Raw genomic sequence first — 20399 nt, forward strand, 5'->3', positions numbered from 1 at the left:
ATTATATCAACCTACTGCGTATCAGAAGTGTAAAATAAATTACTTTAATAGGTATTTACTAATATCAAAAAAATATATCACTAAATATAAGAGGTGATATAAACCATAGAATATAAAAAATAAACTGTCTGTCTATGACCGTCTCCAATCATTATCGTTGTTCGTATAATGATATAATATTATTGAATTCAAATTTAACACATAACAGTGACCCCCACGGCCCCACTAGACACCTAACGAATAACATACAGCAAGAGCGATACCCACTTGTTAAAATTTTTCTTTTTTATATTACCTACACGATAATAACTTACTTGGTAAACGAATTGTCGATTCAGATTGTTATCGTTGTTTTGTATCGATTTAACGTCAAATTTAAAAACAGCGGTCTTTGCAAAATTCGGTTATTTTTCTATGCATTTCAATAACGACACCAAATTATATAAGTAATTATGTATTGCCTACGTTGTAATATTATTATATGTCATAGGTACTTATAATAATAAATTTTAGTATTAAATTCAAATACTCGATAGTCGATACCTACTCGATGTAAATGATATAATACTTGATAAATAAATAATTTAAATATATTTTTAGATTTAAATTTTGAACTATTGGATTTTGGATTTTTAATCACACTTAGCCATTAACCATAAATCGTAGGTGGCAGGTCTAAATGCTGTGCGATCAATGGTTCCAATAAAATAAAATACAATCAAGTAAAGTAGGAAAACTGAAATTTAAATTTACAATAAATAAAATTTAAATTTATAATAAATATAAATACAGCAGCGCTATCAAGTGACAAAAATAAACGCTGATAGCGAGTGGAAAATTACGATAAAGTATCTAAGCTATGATACGAAATCGATAGATAGCGCTGACATTATCGTTCATCGCATTAAAATGTATATTATCTCAGTCCGTGTTCTATAATTCTGTAATAAGTAATTGTATGTTTATAAATGTTGACGAAACTGACCATAGACGATATTATGTCAATACCAGATCTATTACTAGCTAATAACTCATTAGTTTAATTAGCTAATAAAGTTAATTTTGTCATGTATGAGCAACAAAATACAATTTTCGCAGCATTTGGGATCCTTCATTAGGTACCTACCACCTAATCAACATTTTTATTTTTTAGTGCATATTTTGGTTTTAAAGACCATAATATATTTTATTTTAAGAATATATTTAAAATAAAAAGTCATTGTGTGGTTTCATTGTTTTTATGTTTTTCATTGAGTTAATTGTTGAAAAATACTTGTATGTTTAAAATCTGATACAGTTGTTATAACATTAATTAATTAATTAATTAACACTTCAACACTTGTGTAAGTGTATCTAGCTATTTCCATAATTTTGTGGTCAACACTCACATATTGATGTCTATTGGTTAGGTAATTCATAATAGATTGAATCAACTTAAGAGCATATTATTATGTAGATTGTATAGGTACCTAGGTACTTATTATTATACCTACATAGGTAATAGATGCCCATAAAATGAAAATATTATACAATATGTATTAATATTGACGAGAAATTTGTTCATAGGAGGTAATTTTTAATTGTGTTTTGTTTAATTATTGTTTTTATAGATCAGATTATTCATCAATCTATATATAACTATATTGATTTAATTTCATTATTTTTTTACAATTTTCCAAGGAGCCTCCGTGGCGCAATGGCTAGCGCGTTCGGCTGTTAACCGAAAGGTTGGTGGTTCGAGCCCACCCGGGGGCGATTATTTTTTGCATTTTTAAAATATAAATTCAATTGTATTTGTGCTTGATAAGAAGAATACGAAAATACCGGTGTATAGCTCATATATTTTATCACATTATCTACATACTGCAGTAAGTTGGTCCCAATAGACTAATAAGACGTCATTACATTTAATTATTTAAATCTCCACGAAAGCCAACCAACAATAGTCAATAATTGAAAATTATTAAAATTTAGGCAAACACGATTATGATTTTAATTTTAATTTTTTAGATTCAACATTTTATGGACGGCAAGCTGTTTTAGCTGTTATATAAAGTGAGTTAAATTAATTATAATAGTAATACACCTAAAATCAAAATAGTAAAAATAGGTAACATATATAGTCATAAATATTAAATAGTTACATTATGACCTAGGTATATTAATATATTACCCATATTATTTCTCAATATTTTGTTTTTAGACAGATGCACATTTTAACATAATATGTATATGTGGTTGTGGTAGGTAGTAATATGAATATTTATACGATTCATATATATATTAAACTAAAATTGAATATTAATTATTATGTTGGCAATTGCTAGTTTTCAGTACAAATCAGATAGAGGTTTTTTAAAAAAAAAAAACGCAAAATGTATACAGATAATGAATAAATATTTATTGTGCCGAAAACATAATATTATGAAATACAATAGAAAGATAAATGTAAACTTATATCTACTTAACTTAAATCTATAGTGAATTCTATAAATAGTAGGAAACAAAATATAGGATTAAGTTCAAAATAGTATTTACGAATATCCGATTACATTGTAGCAGAATTAATCGACTTCTTCAACGGTTGGTCCTCTTGCTCCAGTAAAACCATTAGCACCAGGAGGCATGTTAGCTGCTCCACCTTGTCCTGCGCCATGTATCTTCAACATTAAAGTCGAGCAACTGTTTTGGATTTCTTTTAACTTGTCCTCGTATTCGTCTTTTTCCGCCAACTGATTTCTATCCAACCAATCGATGACCGCGTCGCATTCCTTTTTGCCCGTATTTTTCTCAGATTCGGTCAACTTGTCGCCAGCCTCATCCAATGCCTGCTTAACTCCAAATACATAACTCTCCAATTGGTTTCTGGCAGCGATTTTTGCTTTCTGTCGTTCGTCCTCTTCTTTATACTTTTCGGCCTCGCTGAGCATACGATCGATTTCGGCTTGAGACAAACGGCCCTTGTCATTTTTTATGACAATATTCTTTGAGCGCCCGGAGCTATTGTCTTTGGCCGAAACGTTCAAAATTCCATTGGCATCCATATCGAAAGTCACCTCGATTTTGGGTACTCCTCTGGGCGCTGGAGGTATACCTGTTAGATCAAACGTTCCTAGCAGATTGTTGTCCTTTGTCAAAGCCCTTTCTCCTTCGAACACCTGGATGGTGACGGCCGGTTGGTTATCCGCGTAAGTGGTGAAAGTTTGGGTTTGTTTGCATGGAATGGTAGAGTTGCGTTCGATGATTTTGGTCATAACACCGCCAGCGGTCTCGATGCCTAGCGACAACGGTGTGACGTCCACCAGCAATACATCTTGAATTGCAGAACTCTTGTCACCGCTAAGGATAGCCGCCTGCACCGCAGCGCCATATGCTACTGCCTCGTCGGGGTTGATGGACAGGTTGAGTGGCTTACCACAGAAGAAGTTTTGCAAGAGATTCTGAATCTTCGGAATTCTCGTCGAACCACCCACGAGTACCACATCATTTATGTCTCCTTTGTCTAACTTGGCATCCGCCAATGCTTTCTCCACTGGTTGTAAGGTCGACCGGAATAGATCGGCACACAGCTCCTCGAAACGTGCCCGGGACACTCGTGTATAGAAATCGATACCGTCTACCAAAGCGTCAATCTCCAAGGTCGCCTCTGAGCTGGACGACAAAGTTCTCTTGGCCCGTTCAGCAGCCGTCCTCAACCGTCTTAAAGCTTTCGGATTGGCACGCACATCCTTTTTGGTTTTCCTCTTGAACTCGTCGGCCAAATGTGACACCAGGCGGTTGTCGAAGTCTTCACCGCCCAAGTGTGTGTCGCCAGCCGTGGACTTAACTTCGAATATCGAACCTTCGTCAATCTGTAAGACTGAAACGTCGAAGGTGCCGCCACCCAGATCGAAGATCAACACGTTCCTTTCGCCTTTCAGGTTCTTATCTAAACCGTATGCCAGAGCTGCGGCTGTCGGTTCGTTGATAATCCGCATTACGTTCAACCCGGCTATGGCACCCGCGTCCTTTGTCGCTTGTCTCTGCGAATCGTTGAAGTACGCCGGCACCGTGATGACAGCGTCCGTCACTTTATGGCCTAAGTAAGCTTCCGAGATTTCCTTCATTTTCGTCAAAACCATCGAACTGATCTCTTCCGGCGCGAACACTTTACGCTCACCTTTGAATTCCACTTGGATCTTGGGCTTTCCACCGTCGTTAATCACTTTGAACGGCCAATGCTTAATGTCCGTTTGTGTCTTATCATCGTCATAACGACGGCCGATCAAACGTTTGGCATCGAATACCGTATTGACGGGATTCATCGCCACCTGGTTTTTGGCTCCATCACCGATTAACCGTTCGGTGTCCGTAAACGCCACATAACTTGGAGTGGTCCTGTTACCTTGATCGTTGGCGATAATCTCCACTTTTCCATGTTGCCAGACACCCACACAAGAATAAGTGGTGCCCAGATCGATACCGATCGCTGTTTTTCCACTCATTTCCGTTAATTTATTTACGCACAATTAATACGAAATTAAAAAGTAACTGTGTTTTAAGTGTATACTTTAACACCGCAATTTGATTTCAATAACGATTTAGAATCACTTATTCGACTGTGTTTTAAATTTCGCACTGAAAAATAAAACGAATGTAACACTGAAAGTCGCACAAGTTTTGAATATTACGAATCGCACTATTACCGCTCTCGAAATACAACTGACGCCGGCAAGCGCGCTGTAAGCGTTTATATAATCCGAGCGAACGATCGAGAAGGTTCGATATATTTCGCGAAGCACTGTTGTGAGGCATGAGCGCCGCCGCCCGCCGGCCGATACGACCCTCCATAGAACAGCTACAACACTGCCACCTGTAGGCTGCAAGCCTGCAACATACTGTAATTTTTATCATAGCTATTTACGTATACATGGTGTACTACAATGTTGACAATGTTGTAGATCATTCGCGAATTTTCTTCGCTTTTCTCGTTAATTCGTTTTTTTCATTGAGTTTGTTTACTTGTTACCTACTACCACCTATCTATAATAATTAATAATGGATACTTATTTGAATGTAACTTAATTTTCAATGGATAGAATAGACTAGATGGTTTATTGTTACTTGTTAGATATAATTATATATATTATTTATTATTTAGGTATTAGGTACATAATTTATGTTATACATATACAATGACTAATAAGTATAAAGTATAATAAAAATAATAAATAATAATGTAGGTATACAGATTATAAATATTCTTTAATACAAAATAAATAAATATCTTTAGTTTTTTTTATTTATGGTTAAATTGTATAGCCCCAATAAAAAATTGTGTGGCATACCATCTTTGAGTGAATATTATACAAAGAAGTGAGTTAAAGAAAAGCTAGAAATGCTATAAGACCTATCATGTCCACCTAAAAAACTTAAATTTTCTAAATGTTATAGAATTACTGGATAAAGGCAATTCTGCTAGAAAAGTTGAATATTAAATATTAAATTAGGCGAATATGAAAAATATAATAGTTAATATTTTAAACAAAATTATTTAAATAAATAGGTACATAAAAAATATTATTGATTGTGTATAATTGCATAAAGGTACCTATTAGTATCCAAATTCCAAACTGCGATTGATCACTCATTATGGAAAAATAGTTAATATAAATAAATATTAAGAATTATTAATAATACCTACTCACTAATGTTCATAAATAGTAAAAGCACTATTTTTAATATTTTAGTAGGAAAGTTAAGTTTTTGTACATCAAATCTTGATAAGTATTTCAATTTACTAAATTATCAAAAATTAGTAGGTAGGTATAAGGTATAGGTATATTACTTTAAGCTATAAAATTAATATTCCCACGTTCATTATTTCTGTACCTAGTCTATTTTATAATATACCTAGTGTTTAGTTAATAACAAATACTTTTTAACTGTAATATACCTTGTAAACATTGCTTGTTGTAGAAATAATAAATTATTATCATCATTATTATTATGTTACTTATAATAGTTATATTTAAATGTTATTAAGTTAGTACATTGACTTAATTAATTTTATATTCAACATTATTTTTATGCTTAATTATAAAATTATAAATATTAAATGTAATAATATATAGCAAGTTAGTCTTATTCTTCTTTTACACTAACTTATATTAATTTGTTTAATTACACAAAATTCAAAGCATTACAACTTTTTTATTCTTTTATATTTATTATTATTATTATTTAATATAAATCAAAACATTTTTTAAAAAATATTGTTATGTACTCTGTGATATAAATACATAATATTACATAGGTATAACATAATATAGTGTATTATGTATAATGATTAATGGGATCCACTGAGCAAATCTATACAATTTTTAATTGTTTTCTTTAATATCATTCATAATAATATCAAACTATAGTTTTCTCATGTATACACTATACACTCACACAAAAATATTATTTAAACATTTAATTTTTATAGACATGATGGTAATAAATATCAGTAAATAAAAAGTTGTAATAGCTCTTTTGGATTATTCAAATGTGTATTTAGGAGTTGCTGAAAGAAATTTTCCAGAATATGATGATAAATTATTTACTTATTAAATATTGATTTATACAATTATTAAATAATTTATAATCATTTTTTAAGTTATTTTAAGATGTTGAAGAAAAAACAAAAGCAATGAGTAATATTTACAAAAAATGTTATGTAGAACAAAATTTCAAGAAATAATTAAACAAAATGAGGCTTGTAGTCTAAACCGTTACCAATACCAGAAGAATTGCTAACTTCTTTGACTATAGCAGCTGATAAGGTATTTATTTAAATATTTTCTTCAACGCATTTTATTTTTATACTTTTATGTTATTAAACATATAACTTTAAGAAAATTATAAAATTTTAGAAGAATTAGTCAAGTATGATAATGCACTAGTTCAATTAATAAAAATGAGCAAGAATCATTTGGCTCATTTATTGGTAGTAATAAAAAGTAAAGATAAGCATTAAAAAATTATTAAAAAAAAAGTAAAGGTAGGTATGTTAAATGTTAAAAATCTGGATACCAATTAAATAAAAGCTGTTTGTTTTTTATTTTAAATTTTAAAACATTAAATGAATCATGGATAAAAAAAAAAATGTTCAAATGCCCTTATAAGAAGATATATTTAGATATTTTTTATTTAACTCATGTATCAATAATTTCGGTAAATTACAATCAGTGGAATCAAAATCAAATAATTTATAATAAAATAAATTATGTTACAACATTTTTTATTTTCACAATTTTCATTTATAATACTATTAGAAAATGTGTTAAATACATTAATAAGAAACCTACTATTAATTAATACAAAAAGTTTGCCAAAAAAATAAACAACACAATAGAATATTTTGTACATTTTATTTTTAAAAATATACATACAATGTAATACATATGTATTAAAAATATATATTTTGTGTAATTTAATAACTGTCTAATAATGTTTATAAAATAGGTATCAATTCAATCAAATAAATTGATTATACTGTCCACAATATCTTCTGGTTGAGAAGAAACTGATTCATTGATACCTACATTTTCATAATATGCACCACTTGTTCCACCAGGTTCTTTTCCTAATATTCTATTACTAGGGAGTACATTTGGTATATGTAATTGGTCTTCTAAGAATGATACTACATCTGATGCTTTTCGTAATTGATTGAAAGTATTTCTTGCAGCTTTAGTCAGCAGATTTTCACACATAAATACTAAATGATGATGAAACCACAAGTAATTGGTATGATTGATATTTAGCCAATTTTGAACAGCTGAAAGTGGTGTATTTTGATATCCAGCAAACAAACCAGGATTGTGTAATATACCTCTTGCACTCATCATTCCTATAATATACAAATAAATACATATTAGTTATTAAGAAATAATAATATAATATAATAACTACATTATTAAAATTTAAAATTATTTTATTACTTACCTTTACAACCAGTATATTCTTGCATTGTGATAGCATTTGATAAACTTTTAATATCACCATTTAAAATTACAGGAACACTAACAGATTCATTTATAAGTTTCAAGCATTCTTGATCAATGGCTTCATTTTTTTGTAGAACTGTTCGTCCGTGTACTGTAATAAAAGATACTCCAGCAGCTTCAATTTGTTGACAAAGATCTACACTCTTTCTGAAAAGAAATAAATAGTAATAAAAATAGATTTAAAAGTTGTATCATCAATTAATTTTGTAAAACACAAATATGTATAGCAAATAGTCTACACATATTGAATCCAATTTTATACCCTATACCTATTAGTATTAAAAAGATTGCTTTAATTTTTAATATGAAAAAAAAATATAATAAAAGCAATTAATTGTCCTCCTTTTCTTTTTTTATAAGCTTTACTGGAGTATAATTGTACATCAAACATTTTTCAAGTAGGTTAAATGCACCATAAATGTATGTAAGACATAAGATAAGACATGATAAATACATTTAAAAACATTAAATACATAATAGATAATTTAGAATATGTGTAGGTAACAGGGAATAAGATAGTTTTTGTCATTTTCATTATAAGGCTATCTTTAAAAAAATGTTCAACATAGGTTGTTATTACTAAAATAAAGATTTTTGATCATTATCTGTTATTTTATTAGCTGTGAGACATTTAAGAAGTTATAATGATAAATGATAACCAATGTATCCATATTTATTATAATTATTAGATTACATTGATGATAATATGTGGAGTTCAGGTAAAAGTTGACTTATTTCTTATTACGCAGTACTGTTATACTTTCCTAATGTATATTTATTTTGAAATTTTATAAAATATTATACTCAAGGACTTTTTATTTAAAATATTTTGATTCATATTTATTGTTATTTAATATACAATATCAAATATTATATTTTATTATTTTGTTTTAACTTATTTGAATTGAAAATAAAAATGAAAATACTTTGTAAAAAAAAATAATTCATGTGTAAAATTAAACTCATAAATCAATATCATTATGTTTCAAACAGAATAAGCACTAACGTTTTAATTATTTAAATTTTCAAAATGTTATAATATTTACCTACTTTTTATAAGGTAACATAACATTAAACAATTTATACTAATAAAGAATAAAAAAAAATATATATATAAAAACAGAAATGACAAGAGTTTATCATTTTTTAATAATTAATAATTTTTAATTATTTAAATAATTATTTTTATATGTGCATTCTTATAACCATGTAAGTTAAATATTCATAACATAAGTATGTTATGCATGAATCTTTAAAGGTCAATTACCACCCATAATTTACTAAAATGAACATATTTTTTTAATCCTAATAAGATTAGCTTACGAAGGATCCTAAATTAATTGTTTAAACTTTATGCATTAAAATTAAACAATATTCAAATTTTAATATTAAAAATGAATTTGTACATTTTGCCATGTTAACTTTAGATTTTATGAACAATTTTTTTCATTTATTTATCTTAAAAATCATAATTAGTTGTTGAATATTCAAAATGTATTTTATATTTTTTAAGTAAAATTTTTATAAATGAATGTCTAATACAGTAATAATTTAAAATCACGAGTTTCAATAATAAAAGTATATTTCAAGTATAACATATACTATTAATTATTATTATATCAACTTATTTGTTTTAATACCTGCCTATGATTATCGAGTAATCTTAATTTAACTGATATAGTCTTGTTAGCAGGTAAATGGTTGCGTAATTGACGTACACAATCTTTGATAATTTCTGGATTTTTCAGTAACTGTGCTCCATATCCATCATTTAAAGCCCATCTTTGTGGGCAGCCACAATTCAGATCAACTCCGTCACAATAACTAAATAAAATAAAAATATTTAATTTGATATAGAGAAAGAAAAAAAAATAAGGCTTACGGAATGATCAAATTAGAAGCATTTACAAAATCAGATGAATTATTGGCACCAAATTGTACAATAAGTGGTCTATCATCTGTATAACAAACAAAATAATTATTTTTATAAATAATAATTTAATTTAAATTTGATTACAACATTTAAACAAACCTGTATCAGTTTGAAATTCATGTGCTCTAGCCTTAGCTGACTTAACATAGGAATCAGCCATTATCATTGGTGTGAAACATAAATCACATTCATACATACGAATCAACTTCCGGAATTGTAGTCTAAAAAAATATAAAACAGTTAAATCTTTATAAATATGATATTAATGTTAAAAATTCATTAATATAAAATTATTTAAGTTTACAAGTTATGACACAGTATTTTAAACTAATGTCCACGTATGCTTACTTGCTATAACGGACCATTGGTGCACATACTTTAACAAACTTTTTACTTGGATCGTCAAATAAATCAATAACTGGATTATTAGACATACTTGAAATAATTTGTATTATTATTTTAGTTTCTAAATGCTAAAATTTAATATAAATAAAACGAATATCAAATTAATATTTAACTTAAACATGCAGGAAATAGAACGTTACAACTCTGAACTTACAAGTAACAACCACAATAGTAATGTTTATGAATTGTAATCAATTTTTACTTTTGTTATCAATTATAAAAATAATAACAAATAATAATAAGCGAGTTTTCTTGGAGGTAACGAAAGCAAACGGTTAGCGTTAGCTGATTATTTACTGATACGGTATGCAATATTATGCATACAGCATAGTTCGTTCATCGGCTCTAAAAGTCATAATACGGTCTTTTAAGACTGTGGCTAATTATCAAAACATATTTTAGTAAACAATTTACTGTATAGGTACCACGATTTAAGATAATATATTATCTTAAATCATGTTGTTAAGTGTTAACTATATTTTGCAGCTTTCAGTACCTCCACGAAAACGCGCTTAATGATATAGGCATACAGCTATATTCAAAGCAAAGTATTTAAGTTTAAACTTAAATATACTTTGATTTATAGACTATTTATCGCTTTATTAGGACAGGATAGATTTATCGCTTTATTAGGACAGGATAGATTAAATTTAACCTATTCTATGATATTAGAGTATTGCACTATTGCCGCTCAGTAATACAGAATCACATATTATTATCTATACCTATATTATACAGTTTACAGTAGGTAGGTACCAACTACTAGGTACATAGTATACAGTATATTCAGTATACTAATATTTAATTAAATAATTAGATACTTACAGCTGGCTACAACACAATTTAATTATTAGTAGGCAGATAAAATGTTTTAATAAAAATATTATATTCTTTCGAAATATTATACATTTATCATTACAGTTAGTCAAATTGTATGCAATTTCTACATGTGATCATTAATAAATATTAAATAATAGGTACCTATATTAATATAACACATTATATCATGATTTTATAAGCACAATTCTTAATTCTATATTACTATGTATATTATATTACTTATTACTTCATAAGGTAGTCATTAGTCGTTAACACGATCTTAGATTATATAGGTACCTATTATGATCGGTACTAAGTATTGAGCATTTATTTTTCTATGGCTAGAAAAATAAAAATTTTGAAATTCTAATGTCTAACCATATCTTTAATTTATACCACGGTTAAATCTATAAAAAATGGTCAATTTTTTAGGTATTATATATAAATAATTAACCACTTCTGACCAAAGACTTGGTAGTTGGTATTGTACAACTACCCTGGTTTTTGTTTTTTTTTTTTAATTGGATTTCCATAGCCTATTTCTTTATTGATTTACTTCTTTTATCGGTTAATAACTTTACATTTCTAGAAGAAAACGATCGTTTCATACTCGTACATATAATATCATTAATATCTGGGATTGTAACTTATTACTTACAATTCACAAAAACGATTTAATTTTGGATCATTGGTAAGTTAAAAGAACATTTAAAAATAAAACTTTATATTATATATTGGTACCTACATAAATAACACAATAATATTATTTTATCTCATCTATATAGTATTATATGTATAGATGTTTACCGTCGCCTGCACTTAGTCTCCATAGTAGGACATTTTAAAGTATCATTTGAAGGGATTCAAACAGAACGTTTTTCATGCTACAATTATTTTCATTTCAATGTAATTTTTCAATCTAATTATTAGATACGTGGCTACGGTGTGCTATTATACGTATATAACGTTCTTGAACTCTTCCGAATATTCTAATAGGTACTCTGATTCTGCCGACGTGTATAGAATATTCGAGAAACTTCGTGGATTTAGATCGTTTCTACATGCGCTACAGCATTCCTCTATCCGTGATAGAGTCAGCTTACATAAAGGCGATCCTGAAAACACTTTTGTCTAATCGCGTCCTTTAATTCTTCTTTGGAATAGTGCAGGGTGTAGATTTTAGATTTATCCTAATTTTTTGAAGTTTCTTCTTCAACAACTTTGTTAGTTATGACTTATGACGTAGGTTGACTTTAAATCTATTGATGGTTACCGTGGATTTGTTTTCTTACTTCGATGAGGAAAATTTTTTTACGACTTATGACTAGAAAGGGGCTATAATAAGGCACTTGTAAACCATTTTTCGATCCATAGTGACAAATTAGCACATATTCTACGTTTGTAAGATCTTTGAAAACAAATTTTTTCTTTTCACCATGTCGAGTCAAACCGTTAACAAGTCGAATTCGTTGCATTTGGTGTTAAAGATCTTTGATGATCTCAGTCACTTCATCAAACTTAGAAGTGTCAGGTATTTGTGTAAAAAAATCGCCAGGACGTCGGAGTGGTTATCGGTGGCTACGGTGAGTTATATATGGGGTGGCCAGATGTCATATTATAATATTACGAGATAGTAGGTACCCTGGTACCGTATTTCAAAAGTCTGTCCCTTTGTCTCGACATAAGGTTCCGAGATGCTAAATTGTCCCGTTTTTCAAAAGTTGTCTATTTTTATACATACAAAAATAATATGTAAAGAAAATTACGTAAAATTAAAAATATAATCTTCATCTATCCGTATTAAATATCAATTATGGAGTAAACGTTTATCGTATATTATTATGATTTATGAATTTGTAGAATAATATTGTTTTTGCGATTTGTATGTATCGAATTCAATTATTGGAGTATAAAGTTGTTTTTGGTTTTTGCCGTAATGGATCACAGCTCTCGTAGAAGATACGACGATCATGACGTCGTGAAAGACCGACGATAAGACGCAAACACAATATAATACATGTAAATTATTTGTATATAAGTATATGATTTCTTTCGTAATGTCAGTCTCTATGAAATATTTAAATTTTTTCAGTTAGCGCTCAGCATTTTGTGTGTAACACTTCTGTAGTATTGTCATTATATGCTTTTTGCTCTATACATCTGTGTAACTGTATTAATATAATAATATCCATCCATCGAGATAATAAGAATTCTTAAACTCGATGCATCCGCCATTTCACTATACATATGGTCCATACCTATAGTACTTACTGTATTATAAATAATAATATATAATGTACCTAATCTTAAAATATATAGTTATATATATAATGCAACGAGACGCTCGTTCTAGAACTTACCTGAATATTTTAACACGTCATGTTGTATATAGAATATTCGAGAACCTTCACGGATGAAAGTTGTTAGATGTTAGTTGCTACAAATTGATAATTATTAATTATTATTATTTTGCTGTTTCAGTTTATTTATAAAAAGATGTGATTATTTCTGAAATTCTAAGACACACTTAAATTATAGGGTTATAAATGTATAACTTAACCTAATCTATAGGAAATTAAACTTTTATCTTAACGATTCATAATGTATAATAAACATACTTGGTAGGTATTTGTTTACATGAACCATTCAATATTATATTTTATATTATGAGTGTCTTACGTTAAATGAATCACCCTGTTAAAATATTTTGTGTTCGATAAGAGTTTTATGATAAACAAAATGTTCTTGTCTATATACTGTAACTGTTTAGATTCAATCTTATCAATTTATATGATCATACGAAAGTTAAATATGAAATTGTATATATATAATAATTATACCTACATTATATATTATGTATATTATTTAGGAATGTACATATTGAATGTATAATTGTAAAATTTTATTAGTACATTAAAAATAATCAAATTTTTTGAAAAATTCAAAACACAACAAAATAATGATAGTGATAATCTAACTAAAATAGTTAATAATAATTATTAATACATTTATTTTAAAATGCGTGAAACATAGAAATCCTACTTTGTATACATATTATTATTAAAAATATTTTTGTAAAATTTAATTCATTATCTAACACAATGGTGTAAGTCATATTATTACATTAATATTTATTACTATAATTATTTATACTTTGGGTCATTGATTTTCAAACTATTTTTATAAACTCGGTGTAGGCACTATTAATTTTTTATAATAAAAAAATTAATTAGATTTTATTTTTATGTTTATAATATTGTTTATTTTTGCATCAAAATTGTTATGACCTTTAATTTAAACTATATGCTAAATATTTTTAGTCTATTGTTGTGTATTTCAATTTTCAACGTTGTTAATTTAAGTAGGTAATACCTTTAATTTATATCTAATTAGTTAATAAGTAATAGTTATTACTCAACAAGTTTAATAAGTATTTATAAGTATAATGATTGAGATATGCCAATATTCTTATGCGATTCGTAATTTACATATTTATAAGGGATGGAATATGAAAAGAGAAAACAAAAATATCTTGATAAATTGAAAAAAACATCATCAAAAGGATTATACAAATCCACAGGAGTCTTAGTGAGTTTATTTTAAAAATCATAAGTTGAAACATTGTTAATAATAAACTTATTAATTTTTATTTTATCCGATTTTAAACCCTAATACTTTATACATGTTATAGGATATTCAACACGATAATTCATTATGTTTTAATGAAAGTAATCAAAAATATGTAGAACCAAAATGCGAACCTAATGATTTGTTGGTAAGTTTTAATACAATATTATTGTTTTAAAATATTTTTAATTTATTTTACGAATTAGGCTAAAGTTGAATGTTACATTAGAGCAAATCCATCGTCTCATATTACTAAGAATCGTTTAACTGTAAGGTTCTAATTATTTAATTTTGACAATAATAATTAAAAAAATATCAACTTAAAATTTGAATTCATTTCAGGTCAAGAGAGGTTTAGACTACCGTATTTTAGCTTCGAATTTTCAAAATAGTAGTTATATATTTTATTTTAATCATAAATGAATGTATCTAACCTTGGTATGATAAATAATTATTGTTTCTAATTTTTAATAATTTAGATGTTATACAGAAGTCATATGATGTACAAGATTTAGAGAATGTAATTTCTTTCATAAAACCAAAGCGGAAGCTAGTGAACTATAAGCCAGATACTAAAATAAAATTTGGCCCTCCTGATGCTACTTCCACAGTAAAACACAATCAAGCACAATCTGAACCAATGTAATATATTATAAAAAAAAAATTATAAAAACCTAAAACTATTAAGTAGGTACTACATTGATTAATTTTTTCAAGTTCTCGAAAACAAATATTTAAGCCAGCTGCTGTTATTAAAAATACAAAATATGAAATGAGTGAAAAAATTCACCGTACTGAATATTCCAGGTGGGCTAAATTAATATTAAAACTATAATTTTAGTAACAAAAAATTTGTATAAATGATAATAATAATAATAATAATAATAATATGTTTACTTGATTAACGCTAAAAGTTCACTAACATCGACTTCATCAAAGATTATCAAAAGTAATATGAAAGGAACTACAAGTACGTTTATGGATTCAGGGATAAATAAAAACCAATGCATCGGTATAGAACAGAAAATAAATTTAACTTATTGTTTATACAAGGAGTTTGTTATTACGCATTGTGATGAAATTATAAGTATGAACAAGAATTTTTACCCAAATAGTGGTTTGTATAAATTGCCATAATTAAGTAGGTACCTAATTTTCATTTTTAAGCTCTCGGTATTGTGTTAATTTTTAGATTATAGCGTAAATTTAAAAAAGCAACTTCGGCGAGTTCAATTTAAACAGTGAGTTTTTGAGTTACATATTATTAAAACTAGAAAAATTAGAAATTGTATAATAGGTATGTTGTTTGTTATTTTTCATTATTTATGTATTTTTAGCCAGAATCAACAGAACACAAAAAATACAAAACTTATGGATTGTACAGACCCGGTTAATAATGATTTTAATAATATGTCATCGATTTCTAGTGGCAGTGATTTCATTTTTAAACCAGTTGTTGACTTATTTAAAAGCCCAGGTAATTAAAAAAAAAATGCATTTAATGTGAATAATAATAATTTTATTACGTATTATTATACATTATAAATCACTTATATAATTAGGACATAATAATATTGTACATTTTAAATAAAATGATATTGCTAATTCACAAAAAAACGAATTTTAGGTAAATATAAAATACAAGTAAATAAAATAATATGATTTTGAAGCAATGATAAGTCCAATAATCTTTGTATTTGAAGATCACGTCTAAACGGATACCTCAGTATATAGTATACAAGCTGAACCCATGCACTTCGTTGCCCGTTAAAATGCCAATTCTATAATATGATTCCAATTTTGATTAATTTGTTATTTAATATTCAGTTTAACGATGTTCAAAACTTAGATATTTTCATTGACCATTTTCACCCGTGGTGGATTGCGGACCCCACGAGGTGTGTACGTAAATTTATAATTTCTAACCCTTAGGTTTTTCAAAATTATATCATTTTTTTTTTATTGTGGTGGATAATATTATATAATAATGTGCCATATCGTGGTTTTTATATTGTTGCCTGTTGGTAAAACAATAAAACTTGGTATAACTTGTTATGTTAGTTTATTGCTGTGATTTTGAGATTTACGGTGGACATGGACTTATTTCACTATTTTTATTTTTAGATTCTTAACGAAGTGATGAATGTATTGATTTTACAATGATGTGTGTTTTTTTTTTTTTTTTTTTTTTGTGTCTGTGTACAGCATAACTAGTCGAAATAATGCTCCAATTTCAAACAATGGGGGTGGTTTCCGATGTAACATTATAACACGATGTTAACATTTTCCAACAGTTTTTAAAAAAATCGAGAAAAACAAAAAAAAAATGACGGAAAAACGGCAATTTTTACGCAAAACCAGTTTTCGACCAAATCGATTTTTTTTTATGGTTGTAATTCAAAAACTAATTACTGAAAATACTTGAAATTTTCACCAAATGTTAATGTCAGTGGTATCCGTATATAGTTAAATTTTCAAAAAATTTTGACTTTTTTGAGTTATTTATAGACCACTGAAATTTTCTATTTTTTTGAGAAATTTTTTTTAAAGTGTCGATAAAAAATTTTTGGATGACCAAAAAGTTTTGAAAATTTAATACAAGGTTCCTTATGAGTTGTTTTTAATGTTGCTAAAAAAAATTAAAAATCGTTAGTCACAATTTTTTTTTATAAGCGTTTTTAGTTCAAATTTTTACGAAATCTGTCGAAAACGCGAAAATTTGCAAGTAATTTTGAAGTTGAAAAATCATAAAATTTTTTTCTTTTATAACTAAGTTTTGAAAATTTGGTACAAGGTTCTCCATACATTTTTCTTCAAATATCTGTAAAAAAAACTCTACCGGATTCAGACAAAAAATTTTTATGAGTGTTTGAAATTTAAATTTTTACAAAAACCGCGTTAAATAACAGTTTAGCCTCAAACGATTTTTGATATTTGTTATTATTCAAAAACTATAAGTCGTAGATACTTGAAAATTTTACCAGTTATTAAGATTCGCGTTTTCTTTACGTGATTTAAATTTCAAAATATTTTGACTTTTTTTGAGCTATTTATAGACAACTGAAATTTTCAATTTTTCTGAAAAAATATTTTTGAAGTGTCGATAAAAATTTTTTGGCCCTATCAAAATACTTGAAAATTTAATACAAAGTTCCTCATATGTTATTCTTATAGTGATTACAAAATTATAAGAATACATAGGCACAATTTTTTTTTATTAGCATTTGAAGTTCAAATTTTGACGAAAATTCGTCAAAATTATGAATATTTGCGAAATATTTGAAGTTGAAAAATCATAAAATTTTTTGTGTTTATAACTAAGGATTAAAAATACAACACTAAGTTTTCCATAAGTTTACCTTCAAGTATCTATAGAGAAAACTCGAAGCATCATTATAGGAAAAATTTTAAGTGCGTTTGAATTTTAAATTTTAACGAAATAGCGTAACGATAACGATTTATCCTCAAATGATTTTAAATATTTGTTATTATTCAAAAAGTATAAGTCGTAGATACTTGAAAATTTTACCAGTTATTAAGATTCGCGTTTTCTTTACGTGATTTAATTTTCAAAATATTTTTTAATATAAGCTGGTTTTTTTAAACCACCTTTTTTACCAACCACTAGAAATTATATCCTAGGCTGACAAATCATCTTCGTTCAGAATCGTTTTTCGTATACAATGATAACTATCATTGGATTCAAATTTAACACTCCTATAATATATAATAATGATCCATACGGCACCTAATGTACAGCAGAGCGGTACTCACTTGCCCACTTTTTTTTTTGTTGTTATGGTTTTGACAAAATATAACAATAGATCTACAACTATTATATTCAATTTTAACTAATAGCGACCTTACAATAAAAAAAAATATAGTTTATGTTTTTGCTAAACAGTGACGTCATTGTTATTGTTTTTTAAATCCAGATTCCGTACTCTTCTGGTGGATTTTCCTAAAATTGTATTACATAAGAACCTTCTCCTGCGACTAATAAGAGCAAATCATCAGTGAAAAATGTTACAAAAACGAGGAAAACAAATAATAAAAATAATAATAAAAAATTGTTGCCATGGTTACTGAAAATAAAATAATAATAATGATAATAATCAGTACTTTTAATATTTTTTTGTGAACTTAAGAGGCCATAACTCTGAAACCACTTTTCGCACAGCGTACAAACTCACAGAAACTATCTACATGTCAATCATAATATGCCCTGAAATTTTTATCGAAATCGGTTTGGTGGATCTTGAGTTATAAAATGTATTCAAATGTACACTTATATATATATATATATATATATAATATATAATATAGTATATCAGTATAGCGTGTTTATTTAATCCTTTGAATATTAATGAGATACCTTTACAGTTATTTTAATGTAACTCGCAGCTTCATTAGTCATTGTGATCAAAGGAGTTGTACAGTGCAGTATGAAAATTAAAATTGAGCATACCCTAGTATTTAAGGCTTTAGGCATTTAAAATGTATATTAAGTATTAACTATTAAATAATAACAAATAACAAAGTTCACGAAAGAAATATTGTTTATTATAGACTCTTGTATCACAAAATCATCTCAAGATAGCTTCGTTTGTTCAACACAGGAAATATTATTTACTAATTCAGACGATTCCATAAATATTGACGAAGTTAAGCTAGAACTAAATGAAGAATACTTTTCTTCTCCAGAGATCTGCATAAATGAAAATACGAAAAATTCGTGTCAAATAAAAATAACTGATTATCAATCACGATCGACATTTCATACGGTTTTGGAGAAAGGCAATCAAGTATGTGCAAATAATTATTATAAACAAGGAAAAAAAATATATTATTCAGTCAATTAATATTTGATAATTCCTAGAACTCACGTATCGTTGCAGATTAAATAATTACGGTACATTCTTAAAATTGCCATATCTAATGTAGGAAGTAGATTTATCCATATAGATATACCTAATTGAAACTTGAAATATTAAGTAGCTTGTGAGTTACGTAATGTTGCAACCCACTGCAATAATGCTTATATTATTCATGTGATATAGTAAAATAATAATTTGTAAATTGATATAAATATATTTAAATTTTATGAGTATGACTATCATTTATTATAAATTTTCATAAAATTGATAATTTAAATAACTCAAAAAGTTATTGAATAATAATGTTTACGTAGTAAAAATACTTTAGAAATAAAATAAAATTTTATTGTAGAATATTTTATCTTTTTAATTTTGCAATAATGATTGTATTATGTATATTTTATGATAAAAATTACAAATACTGAAATATGTATATTTGTACCTAAATTCATTATTTTGTGTGTTTCAGAAATCAAAAAATATTATAAGGTCAAGTTCGATTAGTTCAGAAGATAGTTTTAAATATTACAGAAAAAAAATGTTTTAAAAATAACAAGTGTAATAGCAAATACCTATTAATTAATTAATTAATTTAGTGGAGAAATATGTATAATTTCATAAAGGTTTTTTATTTTTTTGTTTATGTTTATTATTATTTATTAATATTAAATAAAATATTGACTTAAACAATTTACCTTTAATGTT

General features: G+C 27.1%; 3 protein-coding genes and 1 non-coding gene across 6 annotated transcripts; 2 read left to right on the forward strand and 2 right to left on the reverse strand.

Annotated features, from left to right (window-relative positions):
* The first annotated feature begins 1682 nt into the window (after positions 1-1682).
* Positions 1683-1755, forward strand: Trnan-guu (transfer RNA asparagine (anticodon GUU)). The gene has a single exon. It is a non-coding gene; the product is annotated as a tRNA-Asn (tRNA).
* Positions 1756-2380: 625 nt separating this feature from the next.
* On the reverse strand, positions 2381-4721 carry LOC114131704 (heat shock protein 68-like). The gene has a single exon (XM_027997003.2). The coding sequence runs from the start codon at positions 4482-4484 to the stop codon at positions 2565-2567; it is 1920 nt and encodes a 639-aa protein (XP_027852804.1). The 5' UTR covers positions 4485-4721; the 3' UTR covers positions 2381-2564.
* A 2654-nt stretch (positions 4722-7375) lies between these two features.
* On the reverse strand, positions 7376-10762 carry LOC114131714 (tRNA-dihydrouridine(20a/20b) synthase [NAD(P)+]-like). Of its 3 annotated transcripts, XM_050206426.1 has the most exons (7): positions 10526-10762; positions 10315-10439; positions 10066-10187; positions 9916-9991; positions 9678-9857; positions 7972-8180; positions 7376-7876 (listed from the first exon to the last, which is right to left on the reverse strand). In XM_050206426.1, the coding sequence occupies exons 2-7, from the start codon at positions 10398-10400 to the stop codon at positions 7497-7499; spliced, it is 1053 nt and encodes a 350-aa protein (XP_050062383.1). In that variant the 5' UTR covers positions 10401-10439; positions 10526-10762; the 3' UTR covers positions 7376-7496. The 3 variants fall into 3 exon arrangements, with proteins under 3 accessions (XP_050062383.1, XP_027852810.1, XP_027852817.1); XM_027997009.2 differs by having other exon boundaries at positions 7972-8176; positions 9674-9857; positions 10315-10576; XM_027997016.2 differs by having other exon boundaries at positions 10315-10568.
* A 3883-nt stretch (positions 10763-14645) lies between these two features.
* Positions 14646-20252, forward strand: LOC126555911 (uncharacterized). The gene is made up of 11 exons (XM_050210943.1): positions 14646-14778; positions 14882-14965; positions 15024-15086; positions 15160-15208; positions 15297-15459; positions 15535-15624; positions 15732-15934; positions 16010-16058; positions 16155-16294; positions 19387-19622; positions 20164-20252. Exons 1-11 carry the CDS (start codon positions 14692-14694, stop codon positions 20239-20241), a joined length of 1242 nt encoding a protein of 413 aa, XP_050066900.1. The 5' UTR covers positions 14646-14691; the 3' UTR covers positions 20242-20252.
* The last annotated feature ends 147 nt before the right edge of the window (positions 20253-20399 follow it).

The sequence above is a fragment of the Aphis gossypii genome, chromosome 1 (assembly GCF_020184175.1).
Source record: "Aphis gossypii isolate Hap1 chromosome 1, ASM2018417v2, whole genome shotgun sequence".
Taxonomy (NCBI): Eukaryota; Metazoa; Arthropoda; class Insecta; order Hemiptera; family Aphididae; genus Aphis; species Aphis gossypii.